General features: G+C 40.7%; 1 protein-coding gene across 1 annotated transcript in view; it reads right to left on the bottom strand.

Moving 5' to 3' along the window:
• Positions 1 to 19,564, bottom strand: part of N4BP2L1 (NEDD4 binding protein 2 like 1) — a 229,879-nt gene extending 210,315 nt beyond the window's left edge. The window contains exon 1 of the mRNA XM_053708461.1: positions 19,031 to 19,564. Coding sequence (XP_053564436.1) covers positions 19,031 to 19,236 — 206 coding nt within the window. The 5' untranslated portion in view covers positions 19,237 to 19,564. The remainder of the gene's footprint in view (positions 1 to 19,030) is intronic.
• Between the last annotated feature and the right edge of the window lie 8,156 nt (positions 19,565 to 27,720).

Below are 27,720 nucleotides of genomic sequence, written 5' to 3'. Positions count from 1 at the left end.
ATTTGTAATGGCCGCCCAGATGTACTGGGCGCCACCATATCGCGCACCTCCCGAGCGGGAGATGCAGGTACTGTCACGTGAGGCGAGTTAGTCGGCATAACTCTCCCCTCGTTGTTTGGTGAAATTTGTTCAATTTGTACAGATTGACTTTTATTTAAAGTAGCATCAATACAGTTAGTACATAAATTTCTATTGGGCTCCACTTTGGCGTTGGCACAAATAGTACAGGTCTCATCCTCTGAATCAGACATGTTTAACACACTAGCAAATAAACTTGCAACTTGGAAATATTAATCAAGTAAAACACAATGAAAAAACGTACTGTGCTTTAAGAAGCACTGAAAGATATATAACAGTTGAAATCAATAAACTTTGATAAACAAAACACAATTTAGCAAAGGTTTGTTCCCATTAGCAAAGAAAAACTAACCCTGATGTCATAAAAAAGTTAAAGAATAAACGTTTTTTATCACAGTCAACTATAATCTCACAGCTCTGTTAGATTACTTCCCTCAAACAAGCTTTGAAGACCCCTGAGTTCTGTAGAGATAAACCGGAACATGCAGGAAAAAACAATGAGCTTCTGACTGAAATTTTTGATGCGTAGCAAAAGCGCCAAAAAAAAGGTCCCTCCCCCTCACACACAACAGTGAGAGAGATCAGTAAACTGTCATAATTAGATCAAGCAACTGCCAAGTGGAAAAATAGTGCCCAAACATTTTATTCACCCAGTACCTCAGAAAATGAAAACGATTTTACATTCCAGCAAAAACGTTTAACATAAATTAAGAGTTATTAAAAAACCTGTTGCTTTGCAATTAGGCTAAAGTCTTATATACACAGTGTAATTCCAGTGAAGTACCATTCCCCAGAATACTCAAATGTTAAATATACATACATGATATTATGTCGGTATGGCAGGATTTTCTCATCAATTCCATTGTCAGAAAATAAAAACTGCTACATACCTCTTTGCAGATTAAACTGCCCGCTGTCCCCTGATCTGAAGTTTACCTCTCCTCAGATGGCCGAGAAACAGCAATATGATCTTAACAACTCCGGCTAAAATCATAGTAAAAACTCTGGTAGATTCTTCTTCAAACTCCACCAGAGAAGGAATAACACACTCCGGTGCTATTAAAAAATAACAAACTTTTGATTGAAGAAATAAAACTAAATAAAATCACCATAGTCCTCTCACACATCCTATCTAGTCGTTGGGTGCAAGAGAATGACTGGGGGCGACGTAGAGGGGAGGAGCTATATGCAGCTCTGCTTGGTGAATCCTCTTGCACTTCCTGTTGGGGAGGAGTAATATCCCAGAAGTAATGATGACCCGTGGACTGATCACACTTAACAGAAGAAATACCTTTCACCACTGGCTGTAAATGAAAGTCTATATAGATGGCCAAACTCGATAACAAGGAATCCCTGGCAGACACAATAGGTCTGCCAGGGGGATCCTTGAGAGTCTTGTGCACTTTAGGCAACAAATACAATATAGGAATTTTCGGGTGATCAGTTATTAGAAATTCAACTTCCTGCTCAGATAGTAATCCTGATTCGAGACCCCTATGTATATTTTGATCATCACAGATGGATTTCCCTTACGTTTTAGATATACTGTAACATCAGAGAGTTGACGTAAGGCTTCAGTTCTATATTGGCTAAAATCCTGTATGACAATAGAGTCCCCCTTAACCACTGGGCGGATGATTTATGCTGTTATCACTACTTAGGGCCTTAATAGCCAATCTCTCCTCTGCATTCAAATTGGGATAAGTAGTACATAATTTCATTTTATTCACATTGTGACATACCATTTGTGTAAAACCCTTTATAGATGGATGAGTATTGGGGGGTTCAAAAGCTGACGGTTTTTTAAACACAGATGGTACTGTTCTTATAGCCCCTTGAAAATATTTATTCAACTTAGCTGCCTTTGCAATTTATGGATGTCAACATAGGTGTTAAATATGTCACATTTAGGGGTGGGTATGAATGACAACCCACGGTTTAAGACTGAGATTTCAACATCACTAAGTAGTCTAGAACTGAAGTTCTTCCTCAGTTGTTTTTTGCGACTTGTGTCCCCCACTCCTGATGTGTGGCCGTCTAATTCTCCTTGTTCCCTTTGCCCTGTTGGAGGTTTGGCCGTGGATCTCGTGGCCACCCCGGAAAAAGACTGGCTGAGTGGACCCCTTAGTATTAGTGTTGTTCTCCACGTTATCTGTATCTGTACCAGATGAGTCACCCCCACTGCTGTCTACTATGCTAAGCGTATTTCTAGCCCGTGTGTTTCTGCGTTTAAATCTGGGTGCATCATCCTTACCGTACAACCATCTATACACATGTTTATCCCTATAATCGCTTTCGACTGTACTTCATTTTTTATTCTTAAAAGCGATCAATTCATTTCTATACTTGGTAACCATAGAATCTAATTTATTCACCCAGTCCTGTGTTTTATCTTCTACCATTACTTGGTAGTTCTCAGGGATAGGCAAGGCGTCCGTACACGGACACTGGTGTCCGTGACTGGCCCTTGCAGTGTCCACCACCCATTTTGGGGAGGGAGGAGTATGACAGATGAATGCTGGTCCTCACTCCTCCTTGACCCAAGCAGCGCCATGCTTAGTAGCGGGAAAGTGAGGAAATAAGCAAGCTGCCTGCAGTCAACTAACTGTGAGTTGTGACCCATCCCAATTCCATGATCTGTGCAGCAGCGTGGTGCTGCTGTCTGTGTGTAGAAGACTGCTGCCTACTCTGACAAACCTTTCGTAAGTAACCAACCATAATGATCATGAAATTAACATCAAGGTGGGTGGGTTTGGTCAGGAGTTGCAGACTCAATAAAACCACAATTTGTACTTGTGGAACTAGACCAGGGGCGTCCAACGTGCAGCCCATTTCACAGCAAAGTGTCGCTTTCCTGACTTATAGAAACATAGAATATTTTTCTGCAGATAGGAACCATTCGGCCTATCTAGTCTGCCCAATTTTCTGAATACTTTCATTAGTTCCTGGCCTTATATCTAGCATAACCTTATGCCTATCCTATGCATGTTTAAACTACTTCACTGTCTCTACCACTTCTGCTGGATGGCTATTCCACCATGTATTCACTACCCTCTCTGTAAAGAGTGTTTTTTTGATGTTTTTAATTTGAAATGTACCTTGGTGTCCTTCACTAACGTCTGTACTTTGGAAAATGTCCGCCATAGCCTTGGTCCGTGCCTATCCCTGGTAGTTCTGCAGTTTGGTGGTTTCAATCTTTGATTTAATCTTAGATTCAAGTCTACTGACTTCCTCAATGACCAATAATATAAGGTCATATGAGCACTTATACTTATTCAAAATTGTGTAAGACTGTACTTATCCTTTACGGTAGATTGGTGTGTATATATATGTATATATATATATATATATATATATATATATATACACATATACTCTGTATATATATATTGGCATAAACATACATTGTACAAAAAACATCAGATAAATACAGAAATATTTATTTATGAATACATAAAACACATTCTGTTATGTGTAGAACATTGGAATGTGAAATATTCTTATTTTCATGTCTGATTAGTGCACATGAGAATATGTGATTGGGTCTGCGAAAGAGTGGGGTGTTATTTTATTTTTCTCCATTGACTTCTATGGGGGAATACGTGAACGTGCACGAGCAAAAACAGTTTACTTTCAATTAATAATACGAGTGCAACCCGAGGAGCGCAAAAAGCTTACATCTAGCGCGATTAACAATAGAGTGGGAGCTTTAATTAGCGTGCCACTTGTAATCTATGCATCTGTTACTGTCAGCCAAGGGGTAAAGTCACTAATCTGTTTGGGGTTTAAATCATCACTCCATTTGTGTTCCTATTTGGTAAAAGCACTACTCTGCCTTGATGCTGGCACAAATAGGTAAAATCCAGTTCCTATCTAAGAGGGACCAAAGGGGCCTAAGGTCAGCCCAGGCCCTGAGATATACTGCTTGCTTAATTTTATCTGTTACTATTAATTATGATTATTCTACATTAGAACTTGACAAATGTATTTTATGACATTTAGAAGGCTTACATGACACTCGTGAATTACCTATATAATTTGTTAAAGGGACAGTCAACCCAAAATTTCTCCTAAGCCATTCATATAAAGTTGCAACTGCTTATTATTGCCAACTTTAAGCAAATTTTGTAACATCTATAGTTTCCAAGTAATAAGACTTTTGCGTCTCTGCTGTTTTAAAATGTCTGTCTGCCCCCTCCCCTATTTCGTCACCAGCATCATGATCTGGCTGTGATCGGACTTACTTTTCGTTCGTACACGCTCCTGTTTTTGTGCTGTGTGCGCCAGAGTTCTGCGCAGTAAACAGATATGAGTGCTGTGTGCATCATTATGATGTATGTTACTATAACGTACGGAATCTGTGGTCTCCTTAACCTGTCACTAGGCTCTACCACTGGTGCACTGGCCCCACATACTTTTTATCTAACTTAGTTCCCCTGATGTGTCTAACTGATCTCCTGACCTGTCTCATTGTAGCCCACAGAAATGGCTTAAAAAAATCTGAATAGTATCCCTAATCAGGCTTGTTCTAAAGTATTATATGCAAGACCTGAAGGAAATGTTGGTTTCTTCCGTTGAATCAGGTGTTAACCATTTAGACAGCTTAACAGACTATATAATCAATGTGTAAAAAATAAATGTTGCAGTGAAACCCTTAGCTTTTCTTCTTTGAGGAAACACCAGTATTTACAACTGTGTATAATAGACCAGTCCAAGTGTATCGTCTTTGTTACAATAATGATACATTTTATCTCTATCATCTCGGTGCATTTACTGCTGGACTTCTTTTCACCTAGGTGGAATTGTTTACATATATCATTGTAGCCCACTAATAATAACGGGAGGGACTGACAAGCTGAGGTCTAATGGGTTATAGAAGTAACGGGACTGGCTGACAAGCTGAGGTATGACGGGTTATAGGAGTAACAGAACGGGCTGACAAGCTGAGGTATGACGTATTATAGTAGTAACACAACGGGCTGACAAGCTGAGGTATGACGGGTTATAGGAGTAACACAACGGGCTGACAAGCTGAGGTATGACGGGTTATAGGAGTAACAGAACGGACTGACAAGCTGAGGTATGATGGGTTATAGGAGTAATACAACGGGCTGACAAGCTGAGGTCTGACGGGTTATAGGAGTAACAGAACGGACTGACAAGCTGAGGTATGACGGGTTATAGGAGTAACAGGACGGGCTGACAAGCTGAGGTATGACGGGTTATAGGAGTAACGGGACTGGCTGACAAGCTGAGGTCTGACGGGTTATAGGAGTAACAGGACGGGCTGACAAGCTGAGGTCTAATTGGTTATATGAGTAATGTCACTGGCTGACAAGCTTAGATCTTACAGGCTATAGGAGTAGCGGGTTGCGCTGACAAGCTTAGGTCTTACAGGCTATAGGAGTAACAAGACGGGCTGAGAAGCTGAGGTATGACGGGTTATGAGAGTAACGAGACGGGCTGACAAGCTGAGGTATGATGGGTTATAGGAGTAACGGGACTGGTTGACAAGCTGAGGTCTGATGTGTTATGGGAGTGAAGGGACGGGCTGACAAGCTGAGATCTGACGGGTTATAGAAGTAACGGGACGGGCTGACAAGCTGAGGTCTAATTGGTTATATGAGTAATGTCACTGGCTGACAAGCTTAGGTCTTACAGGCTATAGGAGTAACGGGATGCGCTGACAGGCGGGGATCTGATGGGTTATAGAAGTGCACAAGTGGTAGAGCCTAGTGACAGGTTAAGGAGACCACAGATTCGGTACGTTATAGGAACATACATCATAATGATGCACACAGCACTCCCATCTGTTTACTGCGCAGAACTCCGGCGCACACAGCACAAAAAACAGAATTTATGCTTACCTGATAAATTACTTTCTCCAACAGTGTGTCCGGTCCACGGCGTCATCCTTACTTGTGGGATATTCTCTTCCCCAACAGGAAATGGCAAAGAGTCCCAGCAAAGCTGGTCACATGATCCCTCCTAGGCTCCGCCCACCCCAGTCATTCGACCGACGGACAGGAGGAATATATATAGGAGAAACCATATGATACCGTGGTGACTGTAGTTAGAGAAAATAATTCATCAGACCTGATTAAAAAAACCAGGGCGGGCCGTGGACCGGACACACCGTTGGAGAAAGTAATTTATCAGGTAAGCATAAATTCTGTTTTCTCCAACATTGGTGTGTCCGGTCCACGGCGCCATCCTTACTTGTGGGAACCAATACCAAAGCTTTAGGACACGGATGAAGGGAGGGAGCAAATCAGGTCACCTAAACGGAAGGCACCACAGCTTGCAAAACTTTTCTCCCAAAAATAGCCTCCGAAGAAGCAAAAGTATCAAATTTGTAAAATTTGGCAAAAGTGTGCAGTGAAGACCAAGTCGCTGCCTTACATATCTGATCAACAGAAGCCTCGTTCTTGAAGGCCCATGTGGAAGCCACAGCCCTAGTGGAGTGAGCTGTGATTCTTTCAGGAGGCTGCCGTCCGGCAGTCTCATAAGCCAATCGGATAATGCTTTTAAGCCAAAAGGAAAGAGAGGTAGAAGTCGCTTTTTGACCTCTCCTTTTACCAGAATAAACAACAAACAAGGAAGATGTTTGTCTGAAATCTTTAGTAGCCTCTAAATAGAACTTTAGAGCACGGACAACGTCCAAATTGTGTAACAAACGTTCCTTCTTTGAAACTGGATTCGGACACAAAGAAGGTACAACTATCTCCTGGTTAATATTTTTGTTAGAAACAACTTTAGGAAGAACACCAGGCTTAGTACGCAAAACCCACCTTATCTGCATGGAACACCAGATAAGGAGGAGAACACTGCAGAGCAGATAACTCTGAAACTCTTCTAGCAGAAGAAATTGCAACCAAAAACAAAACTTTCCAAGATAGTAACTTAATATCTATGGAATGTAAGGGTTCAAACGGAACCCCTTGAAGAACTGAAAGAACTAGATTTAGACTCCAGGGAGGAGTCAAAGGTCTGTAAACAGGCTTGATCCTAACCAGAGCCTGAACAAATGCTTGAACATCTGGCACAGCTGCCAGTCTTTTGTGTAGTAAGACAGATAACGCAGAGATCTGTCCCTTTATAGAACTTGCAGATAATCCTTTCTCCAAACCTTCTTGAAGAAAGGAGAGAATCTTAGGAATTTTTATCTTATTCCATGGGAATCCTTTGGATTCACACCAACAGATATATTTTTTCCATATTTTATGGTAAATTTTTCTAGTTACAGGTTTTCTGGCCTGAACCAGAGTATCACCGAATCTGAAAACCCACGCTTTGATAGAATCAAGCGTTCAATCTCCAAGCCGTCAGTTGGAGGGAGACCAGATTTGGGTGTTCGAATGGACCTTGAACAAGAAGGTCCTGTCTCAAAGGTAGCTTCCATGGTGGAGCCGATGACATATTCACCAGGTCTGCATACCAAGTCCTGCGTGGCCACGCAGGAGCTATCAAGATCACCGAGGCCCTCTCCTGATTGATCCTGGCTACCAGCCTGGGAATGAGAGGAAACGGTGGGAATACGTAAGCTAGGTTGAAAGTCCAAGGAGCTACTAGTGCATCTACTAGAGTCGCCTTGGGATCCCTGGATCTGGACCCGTAGCAAGGAACCTTGAAGTTCTGACGAGACGCCATCAGATCCATGTCTGGAATGCCCCATAATTGAGTTATTTGGGCAAAGATTTCCGGATGGAGTTCCCACTCCCCCGGATGAAATGTCTGACGACTCAGAAAATCCGCTTCCCAATTTTCCACTCCTGGGATGTGGATCGCAGACAAGTGGCAGGAGTGATCCTCCGCCCATTGAATTATTTTGGTCACTTCTTCCATCGCCAGGGAACTCTTTGTTCCCCCTTGATGATTGATATAAGCAACAGTCGTCATGTTGTCTGATTGGAACCTTATGAATTTGGCCTTTGCTAGTTGAGGCCAAGCTCTGAGAGCATTGAATATCGCTCTCAGTTCCAGAATGTTTATCGGGAGAAGAGACTCTTCCCGAGACCATAGACCCTGAGCTTTCAGGGATTCCCAGACCGCACCCCAGCGCACTAGACTGGCGTCGGTCGTGACAATGACCCACTCTGGCCTGCGGAAGCTCATTCCCTGGGACAGATGGTCCAGGGTCAGCCACCAACGGAGTGAATCTCTGGTCTTTTGATCTACTTGAATCATTGGAGACAAGTCTGTATAATCCCCATTCCACTGTTTGAGCATGCACAGTTGTAATGGTCTTAGATGAATTCGTGCAAAAGGAACTATGTCCATTGTTGCAACCATCAATCCTATTACTTCCATGCACTGCGCTATGGAAGGACGAGGAACAGAATGAAGCACTTGACAAGAGCTTAGAAGTTTTGATTTTCTGACCTCTGTCAGAAAAATCCTCATTTCTAAGGAATCTATTATTGTTCCCAAGAAGGGAACTCTTGTTGACGGGGACAGAGAACTCTTTTCTTTGTTCACCTTCCATCCGTGAGAAGTGAGAAAGGCTAGAACGATGTCCGTATGAGCCTTTGCCTTTGACAGGGATGACGCTTGTATTAGAATGTCGTCCAAGTAAGGTACTACTGCAATGCCCCTTGGTCTTAGAACCGCTAGAAGGGACCCTAGCACCTTTGTGAAAATCCTTGGAGCAGTGGCTAATCCGAATGGAAGAGCCACAAACTGGTAATGTTTGTCCAGAAAAGCGAACCTTAGGAACTGATGATGTTCCTTGTGGATAGGGATATGTAGGTACGCATCCTTTAGATCCACGGTAGTCATAAATTGACTTTCCTGGATGGTGGGTAGAATCGTTCGAATAGTTTCCATTTTGAACGATGGTACCCTGAGAAATTTTTTTTTAGGATCTTCAAATCCAAAATTGGTCTGAACGTTCCCTCTTTTTTGGGAACTACGTACAGATTTGAATAAAATCCCATTCCTTGTTCCTTTATTGGAACTGGGTGTATCACTCCCATCTTTAACAGGTCTTCTACGCAATGTAAGAATGCCTGTCTCTTTATTTGGTTTGAGGATAAGTGAGACTTGTGGAACCTTCCCCTTGGGGGTAGTTCCTTGAATTCCAGGAGATAACCTTGAGAAACTATTTCTAGCGCCCAAGGATCCTGAACATCTCTTGCCCAAGCCTGAGCAAAGAGAGAGAGTCTGCCCCCCACCAGATCCGGTCCCGGATCGGGGGCTACTCCTTCATGCTGTCTTGTTAGCCGTGGCAAGCTTCTTGGCCTGCTTACCCTTGTTCCAGCCTTGCATTGGTTTCCAGGCTGGTTTGGGTTGTGAGGCATTACCCTCTTGCTTAGAGGATGCAGAATTAGAGGCTGGTCCATTTCTGCGAAAGGGACGAAAATTAGGCTTATTTTTAGCCTTAAAAGACCTATCCTGTGGAAGGGCGTGGCCCTTTCCCCCAGTGATGTCTGAAATAATCTCTTTCAAATCAGGTCCAAATAAAGTTTTACCTTTGAAAGGAATGTTAAGTAATTTTGTCTTGGATGACACATCCGCTGACCAAGACTTTAGCCAAAGCGCTCTGCGTGCCACAATAGCAAACCCTGAATTTTTCGCCGCTAATTTTGCTAATTGCAAAGCGGCATCTAAAATAAAAGAGTTAGCCAATTTAAGTGCGTGAACTCTGTCCATAACCTCCTCATATGGAGTTTCTCTACTGAGCGACTTTTCTAGTTCCTCGAACCAGAACCACGCTGCCGTAGTGACAGGAACAATGCATGAAATTTGTTGTAGAAGGTAGCCTTGCTGTACAAAAATCTTTTTAAGCAAACCTTCCAATTTTTTATCCATAGGATCTTTGAAAGCACAACTATCTTCGATAGGAATAGTAGTGCGTTTGTTTAGAGTAGAAACTGCCCCCTCGACCTTGGGGACTGTCTGCCATAAGTCCTTTCTGGGGTCGACCATAGGAAATAATTTCTTAAATATAGGGGGAGAAACAAAAGGTATGCCGGGCTTTTCCCACTCTTTATTTACTATGTCCGCCACCCGCTTGGGTATAGGAAAAGCGTCGGGGGGCACCGGAACCTCTAGGAACCTGTCCATCTTGCATAATTTCTCTGGAATGACCAAATTGTCACAATCATCCAGAGTAGATAACACCTCCTTAAGCAGTGCGCGGAGATGTTCTAATTTAAATTTAAATGTCACAACATCAGGTTCAGCTTGATGAGAAATTTTCTCCCTCAGACAAAACCTCCCTCATGGCCCCTTCAGATTGGTGTGAGGGTATGACAGAACAATTATCATCAGCGTCCTCTTGCTCTTCAGTGTTTAAAACAGAGCAATCGCGCTTTCTCTGATAAGTAGGCATTTTGGATAAAAGATTTGCTATGGAGTTATCCATTACAGCCGTTAATTGTTGCATGGTTATAAGTATTGGCGCACTAGATGTACTAGGGGCCTCCTGCATGGGCAAAACTGGTGTAGACACAGTAGGAGATGATGTAGTATCATGTTTACTCCCCTCATTTGAGGAATCATCTTGGGCAATATCATTATTTGTGGCAGTACTGTCCTTATTTTGTTTGGACGCTATGGCACAATTATCACATAAATTTAAATGGGGAGACACATTGGCTTTCATACATATTGAACATAGCTTATCTGAAGGTACAGACATGTTAAACAGGCTTAAACTTGTCAACAATGCACAAAAAACGTTTTAAAATAAAACCGTTACTGTCACTTTAAATTTCAAACAGAAACACTTTATTACTGAATATGTGAAAAAGTATGAAGGAATTGTTCAAAAATTACCAAATTTTCACCACAGTGTCTTAAAGCCTTAAAAGTATTGCACACCAAATTACAGAGCTTTAACCCTTAAAATAACGGAACCGGAGCCGTTTTTGAATTTAACCCCTATACAGTCCCAGATACAGTCTTTGCTAAGACCCAACCAAGCCCTGAGGGGAATACGATACCAAATGATGCCTTCTAAAAGCTTTTTCAGAGATTCTTAGATCCTCACACATGCATCTGCATATGTCCTGCTCTCAAAAAACAACTGCGCATTAGTGGCGCGAAAATGAGGCTCAGTCTATGACTAGAAAGGCCCCCTGACTGAAAAAGGTGTCCAATACAGTGCCTGCCGTTTTATAAACGTTCCCCAAGATTATAAATGTCAATTGTTAGCCTAAATTTGAATAATATGCACAAATAAAGCAATCGATTTAGCCCATAAAAATGTCTACCAGTTTTTTAGCCCATAATAAGCCCTTTATTCTGTTTGTTTTTGACTAAGAAAATGGCTTACCGGTCCCCATGAGGGGAAATGACAGCCTTCCAGCATTACACAGTCTTGTTAGAAATATGGCTAGTCATACCTTAAGCAGAAAAGTCTGCTAACTGTTTCCCCCAACTGAAGTTACTTCATCTCAACAGTCCTATGTGGAAACAGCAATCGATTTTAGTTACTGTCTGCTAAAATCATCTTCCTCTTACAAACAGAAATCTTCATCCTTTTCTGTTTCAGAGTAAATAGTACATACCAGCACTATTTTAAAATAACAAACACTTGATAGAAGAATAAAAACTACATTTAAACACCAAAAAACTCTTAACCATCTCCGTGGAGATGTTGCCTGTGCAACAGCAAAGAGAATGACTGGGGTGGGCGGAGCCTAGGAGGGATCATGTGAACAGCTTTGCTGGGACTCTTTGCCATTTCCTATTGGGGAAGAGAATATCCCACAAGTAAGGATGACGCCGTGGACCGGACACACCAATGTTGGAGAAACAGGAGCGTGTACGAATGAAAAGTAACTCCGATCACAGCCAGATCATGATGCTGGTGACGAAATAGGGGAGGGGGCAGACAGACATTTTAAAACAGCAGAGCCGCAAAAAGTCTTATTACTTGGAAACTATCGCCTAGATTACGAGTTTTGCGTTAGAGGCTGTGCGGTGCTAACGAGCAGTTTATGCTCACCGCTCACTTGCAGACAATGCTGATATTACGGGTTTTTACAAACCCGGCGTTAGTCGCAAAAAAGTGAGCGTAGAGCAAAATTTTGCTCCACATCTCACCTCAATACCAGCGCTGCTTACGTTAGCTGTGAGTAGCTAAAACGTGCTTGTGCACGATTTCCCCATAGGAATCGATGGGGGAGAGTCAGCTGAAAAAAAACCTAACACCTGCAAAAAAAGCAGCGTAAAGCTCCTAACGCAGCCCCATTGATTCCTATGGGAAAGTAAAATGTATGTCTACACCTAACACCCTAACATGAACCCCGAGTTTAAACACCCCTAATCTTACACTTATTTACCCCTAATCTGCCGCCCCTGACATCGCCGACACCTGCATTATATTATTAACCCCTAATCTGCCACTCCGGACACCGGCGCCACCTACATTATACTTATGAACCCCTAATCTGCCGCCCCCAACATCGCCGACACCTACATTATATTTATTAACCCCTACTCTGCCGCTCCCAATGTCGCCGCCACCTACCTACATTTATTAATCCCTAATCTGCCGCCCCCAACGTCGCCGCCACTATAATAAAGTTATAAACCTCTAAACCTAAATCTAACCCTAACACCCCCTAACAAATATAATTACAATAAATCTAAATAAAATTACTACAATTAACTAAATTATTCCTATTTAAAACTAAATACTTACCTATAAAATAAACCCTAAGCTAGCTACAATATAACTAATAGTTACATTGTAGCTAGCTTAGGGTTTATTTTTATTTTACAGGGAACTTTGTATTTATTTTAACTAGGTAGAATAGTTACTAAATAGTTATTAACTATTTACTAACTACCTAGTTAAAATAAAGACAAATTTACCTGTAAAATAAAACCTAACCTAAGTTACAATTACACCGAACACTACACTATAATTAAATTAATTACCTAAATTAAATACAATTAAATAAAATTATCTAAAGTACGGAAAAAAACAAACACTAAATTACAGAAAATAATAAAGAAATTACAAGATTTTTAAACTAATTACACCTACTCTAATCCCCCTAACAAAATAAAAAAAAAAAAACCAAAATAAAAAAAGCCCTACCCTACACTAAATTACAAATAGCCCATAAAAGGGCCTTTTGCGGGGCATTGCCCCAAAGTAATCAGCTCTTTTACCTGTAAAAAGAAAAAATTACAATTCCCACCCCAACATTAAAACCCAACACCCACACAACCAACCCTACTCTAAAACCCACCCAATCCCCCCTTAAAAAAACCTAACACTAACCCCTTGAAGATCACCCTACCGGGAGATATCCTCACCTAACCGGGCAGAAGTGGACCTCCAGATGGGCAGAAGACTTCATCCAACCGGGCAGAAGTGTCCTCCAGACGGGCAGAAGTCTTCATCCAGACGGCATGTTCTATCTTTCTTCATCCATCCGGCGCAGAGCGGGTCCATCTTCAAGACATCCGACGCGGAGCATCCTCTTCATCCGACAGCTGGCGACTGAATGAAGGTTCCTTTAAATGACGTCATCCAAGATGACGTCCCTTCAATTCCGATTGGCTGATAGAATTCTATCAGCCAATCGGAATTAAGGTAGAAGGCCGGATGGATGAAGATAGAAGATGCCGTCTGGATGAAGACTTCTGCCCGTCTGGAGGACCACTTCTGTCCGGTTGGATGAAGACTTCTGCCCGTCTGTAGTGTTAGGTGTAATTGTAACTTAGGTTAGGTTTTATTTTACAGGTAAATTTGTCTTTATTTTAACTAGGTAGTTATTAAATAGTTAATAACTATTTAATAACTATTGTACCTAGTTAAAATAAATACAAAGTTCCCTGTAAAATAAAAATAAACCCGAAGCTAGCTAAAATGTAACTATTAGTTATATTGTAGCTAGCTTATGGTTTATTTTATAGGTAAGTATTTAGTTTTAAATAGGAATAATTTAGTTAATTGTATTAATTTTATTTAGATTTATTGTAATTATATTTAAGTTAGGGGGTGTTAGGGTTAGGCTTAGGGGTTAATACATTTAATATAGTGGTGGCGACGTTGGGGGCGGCAGATTAGGGGTTAATAAATGTAGATAGGTGGCGGCGATGTTAAGGACTGCAGATTAGGGGTTAATAATATTTAACTGTTTGCGAGGCGGGAGTGCGGCGGTTTAGGGGTTAATATGTTTATTATAGTGTCAGCGATGTCCGGTTCGGCAGATTAGGGGTTAAATATTTATTTTAGTGTTTGCGATGTGGGAGGGCCTTGGTTTAGGGGTTAATAGATAGTTTATGGGTGTTAGTGTACTTTTTAGCACTTTAGTTAAGAGTTTTATGCTACGGCGTTGTAGTGTAAAACTCTTAACTACTGACTTTTAAATGCGGTACCAGTCTTGACAGGAGAGGGTCTACCGCTCACTTTTGGTCAGACTCGTAATACCGGCGCTATGCAAGTCCCATTGAAAATATAGGATACGCAACTGACGTAAGTGGATTTGCAGTATTTCCGAGTCTGGCCAAAAAAGTGAGCAGTACACCTGTACCTTCAAGACTCGTAATACCAACAGGCGTTAAAAAGCAGCGTTAGGACCTTTTAACGCTGCTTTTTAGCCCTAACGCACAACTCGTAATCTAGGCCTATATATATGTTACAAAATTTGCCTAAAGTTGGCAATAATAAGCAGTTGCAACTTTACATGAATGGCTTAGGAGAAATTTTGGGTTGACTGTCCCTTTAAGTGTTTGGAAGAATTTTAGATTGTGACTTATGTAGAGAGAAAAAAAAAATATATATTTATTTATTTTTTTAAAAAGGGTTGGGAGCCAGAAGTAAAAATTGCAGGAGAAACGAATCTCTGGATTTGTCCAGCCCTGTTATATTTACACAAAACCCTTGTTTGGCTCCTGCTACAATACCATAGTTGCCAACATTTAAAAAAAAAATTCCAGGGACACTTTGCAGCAGAGCAATCAAGCGGGTTACTGGAGTATTGACGACCTACTGTTCAACTGCTCCGCCCACTCAGTTCTGCAATCAAAACACACCCATTTGAAAGTAATAGTATAATTTAAACTTATCTATAGTTTATTATACAGATTACAGCACCAAGCTCTTACACCTACCCAGTCTCTAGAACACATTCTGGGCATATGGTTATTTTTACAACACAGCATCAAAATTAGAAAGACAAATAATATGTGAACCCGTTCAATAATAATAACAATATTCCATTAGGAATGAATTATATTTAAATAATACAATATATCTATTTATCATCTATCTATCTGTATATATGTGTGTGTGTGTATATATCACTGATGTGCAGTCACTAGAGGCAGGTGAGGCAGTGCTTCACCTCTCATATGGGCAAAAATATATATTTTTTATGGGCTTTAAAAAAATAAAATAAAAAAATTGCAATTTTTTTCCCCAGCATTTTTTTTCTTCACAGATACATGTTGTGCAATGGAGAGGCACAAGCAGGTCTGCCCACCATTACACAACATGCTGCGCCATCTACTGGATGACAGTGGTTAAGATCATTGGATGGCCCATTAACTGCTTATTTGAGGCAGTCCTATTTGGGCTGACCCAATCCAGTGAGAGGCATTAGTAAGTGGAACTTAGGGTTGGGGCTGGATGTTAAATCATATAAAACAAAACAAAAACGGAAAAAAACTACTTTCATTTATTTTGTTGCTGTGCTGTGAAGCTGCCAGCTTTTGCTAAAGTGAAAAAGAGAGTTCTGTACTTCCCCTCTAAGTGCAGTGGAATGTGCCACTGTCACTTCCTTAATACAGACAGAGGCAGTGCAGGAAGAGATTCAGTCAATAAGCAGTGTTTAAGACACATCTTTGAAGTAAGTTCTACAGCCTTAGATTTCACTGAAAGGGATTCTGTTAGTGAAAATTATAATTTAATGAATGTGGTTTAGTGTTTTTTTACTCTTTTACAGCAGGGTCATTTTTGTATTTTGTTTCCTCAATCTTTACACCCACTAATTTAACAGCTTGCCTTCACTTTTTGAACTCTCTGTAGCTCTGCTGTTTTATTACTTAAAAATGCAGTGGTCTCTTTCTCTCCCCCTTTGTGTGTGTGTCTCTCTCTCTCTATCTATCTATCTATCTATCCATCTCTCTCCTTATGTGTTGTTCTCCCCATGGTCTCTCTTCCTCCCCCTCTGACTCTCTCATCCCTTATGTGTCTCTCTAACCCTCTGTGTTTGATTGTGTCTCTCTCTCTCTTTCTCTAACCCTCTGTGTGTGATTGTGTGTGTCTCTCTCTCTCTTTCTCTCTCTCTCTAACCCTCTGTGTGTGTGTCTCTCTCTCTTTCTCTCTCTCTCTAACCCTCTGTGTGTCTCTCTCTCTCTCTCTCTCTTTCTCTCTCTCTGTAACCCTCTGTGTGTGTCTCTCTCTCTCTCTCTAACCCTCTGTGTGTCTCTCTCTCTCTCTTTCTCTCTCTCTCTCTCTAACCCTCTGTGTGTGTGTCTCTCTCTCTCTTTTTCTCTCTCTCTAACCCTCTGTGTGTGTCTCTCTCTCTCTCTCTCTAACCCTCTGTATGTCTCTCTTTCTTTCTCTCTCTCTCTCTCTTTCTCTCTCTCTAACCCTCTGCGTCTCTCTCTCTCTCTAACCCTCTGTGTGTGTCTTTCTCTTTCTCTCTCTTTCTCTCTTTAACCCTCTGTGTATGTGTTTATGTCTACCTTTTATTTATTTAATTAATGAATTGGTAGTGCCATCTGATGGTGTGGCTTTATTTAAAGGGGTGGGGTCAAGTGCCCCACCATCTTTAAATTTCACCAGCCGCCACTGGATCAAGACATTTTTATATTTACTGAATAATGAAAGAATCTATAAGCATAATTTGCAGCATTAAAGTAAAAAGTATGTTTTAAACATATTTTAATGGGCATGGATTTCTAGATCTCATAATCAGAGCAAGCATTGAAACCCATATGTTTTCTTTCATGATTTAGAAAGAACATGCAATTTAAATAACTTTCCAATTTACATCTAATATCTAATTGTCTTCATTCTTTTGATATCCTTTGTTGAAAATCATATCTAAATATGCTCAGTAGCTGCTGATTGGTGGCTGCACATAGATACCTCCAGTGATGTGCAGTCACTAGAGGCAGGTGAGGCAGTGCTTCACCTCTCATATGGGCAAAAATATATTTTTTTTATTGGCTTTAAAAAAAAAAATTGTAAATTTTTTCCCCCAGCATTTTTTTTTCTCACAGCTATATGTTGTGCAATGAAGAGGCACAATCAGGTCTGCCCACCATTACACAACATGATGCGCCATCTACTGGATGCAAGTGGTTAAGATCATTGCATGGCTCATTAACTGCTTATTTGAGGCAGTCCTATTTGGGCTGAACCAATCCAATGAGAGGCATTAGTAAGTGGAACATAGGGTTGGGGCTGGATGTTAAATCATATAAAACAAAACAAAAACGCAAAAAAACAACTTTCATATATTTTGTTGCTGTCCTGTGAACCTGCTAGCTTTGCTAAAGTGAAAAAGAGAGTTCTGTTCTTCCCCTCTAAGTGCAGTGGAATGTGCCACTGTCACTTCCTGAATCCTTACAGAGCAGGAGAGAGGCACAGAGAGCAGTGTTTCACCCACATCTTATTAAAGTAAGATTTTACTGAAAGATTCTGTTAGTTAAAATGATAATTTAATGAATGTGGTTTAGTTTTTGTTTACTCTTTTATAGAAGGGTCGTTTTTGTATTTTGTTTACTCAAACTTTACACCCACTAACTTAGCAGCTTGCCTCTGTACTTCACACTAAATTATAGACTAATTTTCTGAACTCTCTGTAGCTCTGCTGTTTTATTACTTTAAAATGCAGTGCCCCCCCCCTTGTGTGTGTGTGTGTCTCTCTCTCTATCTATCCATCTCTCTCCTTATGTGTTGTTCTCCCCCATGGTCTCTTTCTCTCTCTCTGTCTCTCTTCCTCCCCCTCTGACTCTCATCCCTTATGTAATGAAAGAATCTATAAGCATAATTTGCAGCATTAAAGTAAAATGTATGTTTTAAACATATTTTAATGGGCATGGATTTCTAGATCTCATAATCAGAGCAAGCCTTGTGTTATCTGGCAAGAGTTTCTGTTACAATCCTTTTAGACTAAAATCAGATGTTTACTAAGTTGACCAGTTTTCCAAGACACCATTTAAAGGGACATGAAACCCATATGAAACCCATATGCAAATTTAAATAACTTTCCAATTTACATCTAATATCTAATTTTCTTTATTCTTTTGATGTCCTTTGTTGAAAATCATATCTAAATATGCTCAGTAGCTGCTGATTGGTGGCTGCACATAGATACCTCATGTGATTGGCTCACCCATGTGCATTGCTATGCTATTTCTTCAACAAAGGATATCTAAAGAATGAAGGCGTATCCTAGCCACTGCCTCACCATCCTCTGACGTCACTGCACGTCACTGGTATATATATATATATATATATATATATATATATATATATATATATATATATATATATATATATATATATATATATATATATATATATATATATATATATGCAAACAACAAATGTTGCGCAAAAGAGATTTCCAGGGACAAAAAAAATCCAGGGACATACAACAAAATCCAGGGACTGTCCCTGGAAATCAGGGACTGTTGGCAACTATGCTATACCAGGAGTTACACCTTCACCACCAGGATTTCAGCTGCAATGATTAAAGATGTAAACAAACCAGTACAAACTTGTTTCATTCTGCAACACAAACTAAAGTTTAGCGATTGTTGTGATACTATCCTCGCTGCAGCTTTGATGACAAACGCACACATTGCCACCTGATATCACTGTGAGCAGCACAACCAGCATCCAGATGTGCAGAAGCTCTGCTAAATACTTTGCTTTCATTTCTGGGTCATAAACAAACGAACCCGTCCCTACACCGACAACCTATGGCTCCTACAGGCAATGGCAGGACTAAGCTTAGATGCTGTGTACCTGGCCAGGCTGGTCTTGCCGGAGCCCGGGAGCCCTCTCAGAAGGTAGATGTGTTTGTTGAACCTTGAGGGACGAGGTGTGTGTTGATGCGGTGCAGGTTGCGGGGGTTTCTGTTGTTGCTTTTGCTGGGGCCGATGTCGGTATCTTTGTTGCGGGTGCCCATCTAGGTTCAGATTACCGAACGCGTTAATAAGCCTCTCTGCCATCGTGCCCTACTCCAGGCAGGCACCTAACTAACTTCTTCCTGCATGGGGTTTATGCAGCATGGGCAGGTCCAGTGAGAGATTGGGCTATGGGCGGGGGTTTAACGTGACATAGTGACAGTCCTGTAAACATTCTGACAGACATTTTAGATTGTAAAGCTATTGGTGAATAATTTGTTCCTCAATGTGTGGGAGTTTCTGCTGTAAACCACGGGTTTATAGGGAAAAATGTTCTAATCCATATTTAGATAACTACTGTAACAGATAGTTTATCTAGTGAAATTTTCTAGATACATTGCATCATACAATGAAATAAATCTACATTACATATTTCCTTGTTTTTCTGAGTAAGGTAAGGGGCACTACAGCCCTTTCTTTGGTTTTGTTTCTTTGTCCCAAATGCTGCCTGCTAGGTAAAGATTTCATTTCAATGTATTTTTTTTTTTTACAGAACCTTCTGACTTCTTAGCAGTCACGTGACTGCAGTGATCACATGGTACAGACAGAGTGTCGAGGCTGCAGGGAGGGAGATTGAAACCAATAGTGTTCTGTAACGCTGTGTATTTGGCCAGGAGTTGATATCTGGGTTTATGCGAACATGAAAGAAATGCAAATGTGGCAAAGGAGTGAGACAAATATGTGTTTTAATGAAGCAAGGAGCTGGGACCTTAACTATTTATACACAAATTGTTGTCTTGTATATTAGGTGATGGGGAGGGGGGTATCAGTCATTCATAATTAGTGCAATTCAGCGAGTTCATTTTTAAGCTATACATTTTAAACTTGTATTTAAAATGGAAATGAAAGCATAAGAAAAAAATAGGTAATTAGCTTATATTGTCACTATATATCTTAAAAGGGACATGAAACCCAAATTTACGCTTTCATGATTCTGATGGAGCATATCAATTTAAACAATTTTCCAGGCAGGGTACAGAAAACAAATGAAGGAGCAAAGGGTATGAGAAAAAGTAAAAAAGAAATACAGGGATGTACTAAAAAGAATGGCAAGGGTGAATGACAAAATGGAATAATGCCCATAGACTTTAATGGGATGTAAAATTAAAAGTGTTGAAGCAACAAAACTATGAGACATATCAACTAGATATTTACCAGATATGTTCCCCAGGTACTGTAGCATATTCTGAAAATGATATTCTGTTAGATTATAGCTGCTTTGTATGGAATGACAAGGGTGAATGACAAAATGGAATGCCCATAGACTTTAAAGGGTTTAAAACTTGAAAGTGTTATAGCAAGTGTTATAGCAACAAAACTATGAAACACATCAAGTAGACTTTTACCAAATATCTTTACCAGGTAAAGTAGAATAATCTAAAAGTAAGATTATGTGGTATTTTTGCTGCTTTGTATGGATTCATAAGAGTGAATGACAAAATAGGATGCCCAACATAAGTGACTGATGGTGGCTGTCATTGCCTGAGGGACGCAGAAATTGCATTGTGTTCCCGCTGAAATGAGAGATATATGCTTCCAAATTAGTTATTTTTGCTGTCAGTAAGGGCTTAAAGGGACAGTCTACTCCTGAATTTGTATTGTTTAAAAAGATCGATACAGTACTCCCTTTATTACCCATTCCCCAGTTTTGCATAACCAACACTTTTATATTATTAAACGTCTTATCTCTTTGATTACCTTGTATCTAAGCTTCTGCAGGCTTCCCCCTTATTTAAATTATTTTGACAGACTTGAATTTTAGCTAATCAGTGCTGACTCATAAATAACTCCACTGGAGTTATCTATATGGCACACATGAACTAGCAGTATGTAGCTATGAAAAACTGTCAATAGGCACTAAAATAAGAGGGCCCTTCAAGGGCTTAGAAATTAGCATATGTGCCTACCTACTTTTAGCTTTGAACAAAGAATAACAAGAGAACAAAGCAAATTTGATAAAAGTGAATTTGAAAGTTGTTTAAAGAGACAGTCAAGTCCAAAATAAACCTTCATGATTTCAGAGATTGGAATATGTTCACTACTGGTGATGTATCCCAATCAAAGTGCAGATTACTCTCCTGGAACGCTTTGCTAACTGCCACAGAAGGCCTATAGATACGTCATGTCTTCACTATACTCCCCTTGAATGCCCAGCTAACTCCCTAATACCGTCTACACCCAAGTCATGACTTCGCTATACTCCCCTGGATTGCCCGGCTATCTCCCGCAGACCGCCTACACCTACTGCATGTCTTCCCTAAACTCAACTGGAATGCCCAGCTAACTCCCACAGAACGCCTACGTCTACATCATGCAATCTACCTCACTAAGAAATCATACAAAAAAACCTCACTATTATAACTTATATTATCTTATACTAGCTGCTGGTGACATCTCCCCTAATCCTGGTCCCCAGCAACTTCCTAGCCGTGCACATCCATGTGTACCCTTCCATAGACTCAGAAAACAAAACTCTGGTAACGTTACTCACATTTTTCTTGTATCTAAAGCCACTAACCCCTTCACTTTTGCACTCTGGAACTCTTGCTCTGTTTGCAACAAGCTCACTTCTATCCATGACCTCTTTATCTCCCGCTCCCTCAAACTTCTGGCTTTAACAGAAACCTGGCTCTCTCCCCTATACACAGCATCCACTGCTGCTCTGTAACATGGGGGTCTCCACTTCAGCCACACTCCTAGGTCTGGTAATAAACAAGGAGGTAGTGTAGGTATTTTACTTTCCCCACGTTGCACCTTTCAACAAATTCAACCAATCTCTTCCCTCACATTTTCCTCATTCGAAACCCACATGATTTGCTTATTCTCTCTATACGTGTTGCAGTCATATACCGACCCCCTGGCTACTCAACTCAATTTCTAGATCACTTGGCTGCCCTCATTCTTTTTTGTCACAATGGACTGACTCTCCCACTCATAAAGATGGTCACTCCCTTGACTGACCACCATCTCCTCACTTGCAACATCACCTCCCTCCCTACAACTCTCCCTCCGTCTACTCCGCACACCAAACTTCACAGAAGCATTATGTCTTAGATCAGCAACAGCTTGTTAATTCCCTCAAACCTCTCCTCTCATCCATCTCCTCCTTTTCATGCCCTGATCAATCTATCTGCCACTATAATTCCACCCTTACATTGGTCCTTGACAATCTCTCTTACCATAACTGGAAATCACACACTCATCCTCAGCCCTGGCATACTCCTTTGACACGGTACCTATGCAGATATTCCCGTACTGCTAAGCGGCACTGGAGAAAATCTCAGAGTTCAGCTCACTACAAGTTAATCTTGAACTCCTACTATTCTGCCATTAATCTCTATAAGCAACATTACTTCTCTACTCTTATCTTTACTTTCTTCAAACCCAAAATGTCTGTTCTCCACATTCAATACTCTTCTCCGCCCACCCCCACCTCCTAATACAACTTCTTTGTCAGCTCAAGATTTTACCAGCTACTTCAATAGCAAATCAACTCCATTAGAAACTAAATCAGCTCTCAACATACTTCCATTCTCTCACCTCCTCAAATGCTTGCAATCAACCACAACCCACATAGCCATAAATGTAGCTCATTCTCCCCTGTAACTGAGGAAGAAGTCTCCGCACTTAAACTGTGCTCTCACCTCACTACCTGTCCCCTTGACCCTATCCCCTCACAGCTACTCCGCTCCCTCTCTTCCACCCTTACCCCTATACTAACACACATTTTCAACCTCTCACTCGGTATATTTACCTCATCTCTGAAACATGCACTGGTCACACCTCTCCTCAGAAAACCTTCTCTCGATCCAGCCTCCACATCCAACTAATGCCCTATTTCCCTACTCCATCTTGTCTCAAAGCTTCTCGAAAAGCTAGTATATGCACACCTATCCCATTTCCTTACATTAAACTCCCTCCTTGACCCACTGCAATCTGGATTTCATCCCCATCACTCCACAGAGCAATCACACAATCGTTACAGCAATCGTTAAGGTTACCATCGACCTATTTACTGCAAAATCAAAAGGCCACTTCTCTTTGCTTATCCTCCTTGATCTGTCCGCAGCTTTTGTCCACCCTCTTTTGCTCCAAACCCTCCAATCCTTCAGCATTTGTGACACAGCCCTCTCGTAGTTCTCTTCCTACCTGTTTAACCGTAACTTTATTGTTGCCTTCTCTGGGGCTTCCTCTGCCCCGTTACCACTTTCTGTTGGTGTACTGCAAGGCTCCGTCCTCGGTCCCCTTCTCTTCTCAATCTACACGTCATCATTAGGTTCCCTAAGTCCCACGGGTTCCAATATCATTTGTATGCCGACGACACCCAAATCTACTTCTCTGCACCAGACCTATCTCTTTCCTTGCTAACCCAATGTCCTCTCACTACCTCAAACTAAATCTCTCCAAAACTGGGGTCCTTATTTTCACCCCTTCTTCCAAAATCTCCACCCCTGATCTCTCTAACTCGCGACAGCTCCATCATTACCCCTACCCTGCTGTCTTGTGGTCGCACTTGACTCCGATCTTTCTTTCACTACTCACATTCAGTCATTGGCTAAATCCTGCCGCCCCAACCTTAAAAACATCTCTAAAATTAGACATTTCCTTACACAAGACACAACTAAGATTTTAATCAACTCTCTCATCCTTTCCCGCCTCGACTACTGCAATTCTGTCCTCTCTGGTCTCCCTAGCTGCAGCCTAACTCTTTTTGAAATCCATAATGAATGCCTCAGCCAGGCTCATCTTCCTTACACATCGCTCTTCATCTACTTCACCTCTCTGCCAATCCCATCACTGACTTCCTCTTGCCTCCAGGATTAAACACAAAATTCTTCCTATGACATACAAAGCTATCAACTGCACTGCTCCCCCTATATCTCGGACCTTGTCTCCAAATACTCTCCCTCCGTCCGCTTTGCTCTGCTCAAGACCTCCTACTCTCTCTTGTAACCTCCTCAAATTCCCATTTACAGGACTTCTCCAGACTGGCTCCCATCTTGTGGAACTCTCTGCCTCGCTCCACAAGACTCTCCCCTAGTTTTGAAAGCTTCCAGAGCTCCCTAAAGACTCTACTGTTCAGGGATGCATACAACCTACGCTAACCTTTCTTTATACCAGTTCCTCTCCTCCATTGCTATCCCCTGAACCCCCTTAGCATGTAAGCCTAAGAGTCCAGCTGTTTGTTGATCACCTTCTCAAGAGATGACTACAACAGTTCAACTCTTGGCAGGGCCCTCTACCCATTTGATCCCTATAATTGTTTTGTTGTATTCCCTCTTTGTTAATAGCGCTGCAGAATCTGTTGGCGCTCTACAAATAACCAATAATAATAATAAATAATAATATCTATGTAATATGTGTCATAGTTTTGCTGCTATAGCATTTGAAACATTACATCCTATTAAAGACTAGGGGCATTCCATGTAGTCATTCACACTTGTCATTTCATAGAAAGCCGCAATAATCTCACGTTATCGCACTTTCAGAATATGCTACTGTATCTGGGGAACATATCTGGTAAATATCTATTTGATATGTCTCATAGATTTGTTGCTATATCACTTTGAACTTTACATCCCATTAAAGTATATAGGCATTCCATTTTCTCATTAACCCTTATCATTCCATATAAAGCAGCTATAATCTCACATATTCTCACTTTCAGAATATGATACTGTACCTGGGGAACATATCTGGTAAATATTTTTTAGATATGTCTCATAGTTTTGTTGCTATAGCACTTTTAAATTTAATCCCATTAAAGTCTATGGGCATTACATTTTGTCATTAACCCTTGTCATTCCTTAGAAAGCAGCTATTACCTTGTGTAATCTCACGTTCAGAATATGCTACTGTACCTGGGGAACATATCTCTTATATATGTACTTGATATGTCTCATAGTTTTGTTGTTATAGCACTTTTAAATGCAATCCTATTAAAGTCTGTGGGCATTCCATTTTGTCATTCACCCTTGTCATTCCATAGAAAGCAGCTATAATCTAAAGTAATCTCATGTTCAGAATATGTTACTATACCTGTGGAACATATGTGGTAAAACATAATTTATGTAAGAACTTACCTGATAAATTCATTTCTTTCCTATTAGCAAGAGTCCATGAGCTAGTGACGTATGGGATATACATTCCTACCAGGAGGGGCAAAGTTTCCCAAACCTCAAAATGCCTATAAATACAACCCTCACCACACCCACAATTCAGTTTAACGAATAGCCAAGAAGTGGGTTGATAAGAAAGGAGCGAAAGCATCAAAATAAGGAATTGGAATAATTGTGCTTTATACAAAAAAATCATAACCACCACAAAAAAGGGTGGGCCTCATGGACTCTTTCTAATATGAAAGAAATGAATTTATCAGGTAAATTCTTACATAAATTATGTTTTCTTTCATGTAATTAGCAAGAGTCCATGAGCTAGTGACGTATGGGATAATAAATACCCAAGATGTGGAACTTCCACGCAAGAGTCACTAGAGAGGGAGGGATAAAATAAAGACAGCCAATTCCGCTGAAAAATAATAATCCACAACCCAAAACAAAAGTTTTAATCTCAATAATGAAAAAAACTGAAATTATAAGCAGAAGAATCAAACTGAAACAGCTGCCTGAAGTACTTTTCTACCAAAAACTGCTTCAGAAGAAGAAAACACATCAAAATGGTAGAATTTAGTAAAAGTATGCAAAGAAGACCAAGTTGCTGCTTTACAAATCTGATCAACAGAAGCTTCATTCCTAAACGCCCAGGAAGTAGAAACTGACCTAGTAGAATGAGCCGTAATTCTTTGAGGCAGGGATTTACCCGACTCTACATAAGCATGATGAATCAAAGACTTTAACCAAGACGCCAAAGAAATGGCGGAGGCCTTCTGACCTTTTCTGGACCCACAGTCACAGATGAAGGCGTGAGCCGAAACGCGTCTGACCATCTTATGTCTACATGTCGTTTCTTTTAAAACTTTAACTTTTTACTTTCCATATTTTGCTCACAATAAAGGTGCTTTTTTCCACCTTCCGCTCGAGACCCGTTTTTCTGTGTTTGCACTTTAACCAAGACGCCAAAGAAATGGCGGAGGCCTTCTGACCTTTTCTGGACCCAGAAAATATAACAAATAGACTAGAAGTTTTTCTAAAATCTTTAGTAGCTTCAACATAATATTTCAAAGCTCTTACTGTATCCAAAGAATGTAAAGATCTCTCCTTTGAATTCTTAGGATTAGGACACAATGAAGGAACAACAATTTCTCTACTAATGTTGTTAGAATTCACAACCTTAGGTAAAAATTTAAATGAAGTCCGCAACACTGCCTTATCCTGATGAAAAATCAGAAAAGGAGATTCACAAGAAAGAGCAGATAACTCAGAAACTCTTCTAGCAGAAGAGATGGCCAAAAGGAACAGAACTTTCCAAGAAAGTAATTTAATGTCCAGAGAATGCATAGGTTCAAACGGAGGAGCTTGTAAAGCCCTCAGAACCAAATTAAGACTCCAAGGAGGAGAGATTGACTTAATGACAGGTTTGATACGAACCAAAGCCTGTACAAAACAATGAATATCAGGAAGATTAGCAATCTTTCTGTGAAAAAGAACAGAAAGAGCAGAGATTTGTCCTTTCAAGGAACTTGCGGACAAACCTTTATCCAAACCATCCTGAAGAAACTGTAAAATTCTAGGAATTCTAAAAGAATGCCAGTAGAATTTATGAGAAGAACACCAAGAAATGTAAGTCTTCCAGACTCGATAATAAATCCTCCTAGACACAGATTTACGAGCCTGTAACATAGTATTAATTAATGAGTCAGAGAAACCTCTATGACTAAGAATCAAGCGTTCAATTTCCATACCTTCAAATTTAATGATTTGAGATCCTGATGGAAAAAAGGGCCTTGAGATAGAAGGTCTGGTCTTAACGGAAGAGTCCAAGGTTGGCAAGTGGCCATCCGAATGAGATCCACATACCAAAACCTGTGAGGCCATGCTGGAGCCACCAGCAGTACAAACGAACGTTCCATTAGAATTTTGGAAATCACTTTTGGAAGAAGAACTAGAGGCGGAAAGATATAGGCAGTATGATAATTCCAAGGAAGCGACAACGCGTCCACTGCCTCCGCCTGAGGATCCCTGGATCTGGACAGATACCTGGGAAGTTTCTTGTTTAGATGAGAGGCCATCAGATCTATTTCTGGAAGTCCCCAGATTTGAACAATCTGAAGAAATACCTCTGGATGAAGGGACCATTCGCCCAGATGTAACGTCTGGTGACTGAGATAATCCGCTTCCCAATTGTCTACACATGGGATGTGAACCGCAGAGATCGGACAGGAGCTGGATTTCGCCCATACAAGTATCCCAGATACTTCTTTCATAGCCTGAGGACTGTGAGTCCCACCCTGATGATTGACATATGCCACGGTTGTGACATTGTCTGAAAACAAATAAACGATTCTCTCTTCAGAAGAGGCCACAACTGAAGAGCTCTGAAAATCGCACGGAGTTCCAAAATGTTTATTGG

Source organism: Bombina bombina, chromosome 3 (assembly GCF_027579735.1).
Source record: "Bombina bombina isolate aBomBom1 chromosome 3, aBomBom1.pri, whole genome shotgun sequence".
Lineage (NCBI taxonomy): Eukaryota > Metazoa > Chordata > Amphibia > Anura > Bombinatoridae > Bombina > Bombina bombina.
The sequence above is the reverse complement of the archived record's forward strand: the minus strand, read 5'-3'. Positions and strand labels throughout refer to the sequence as shown.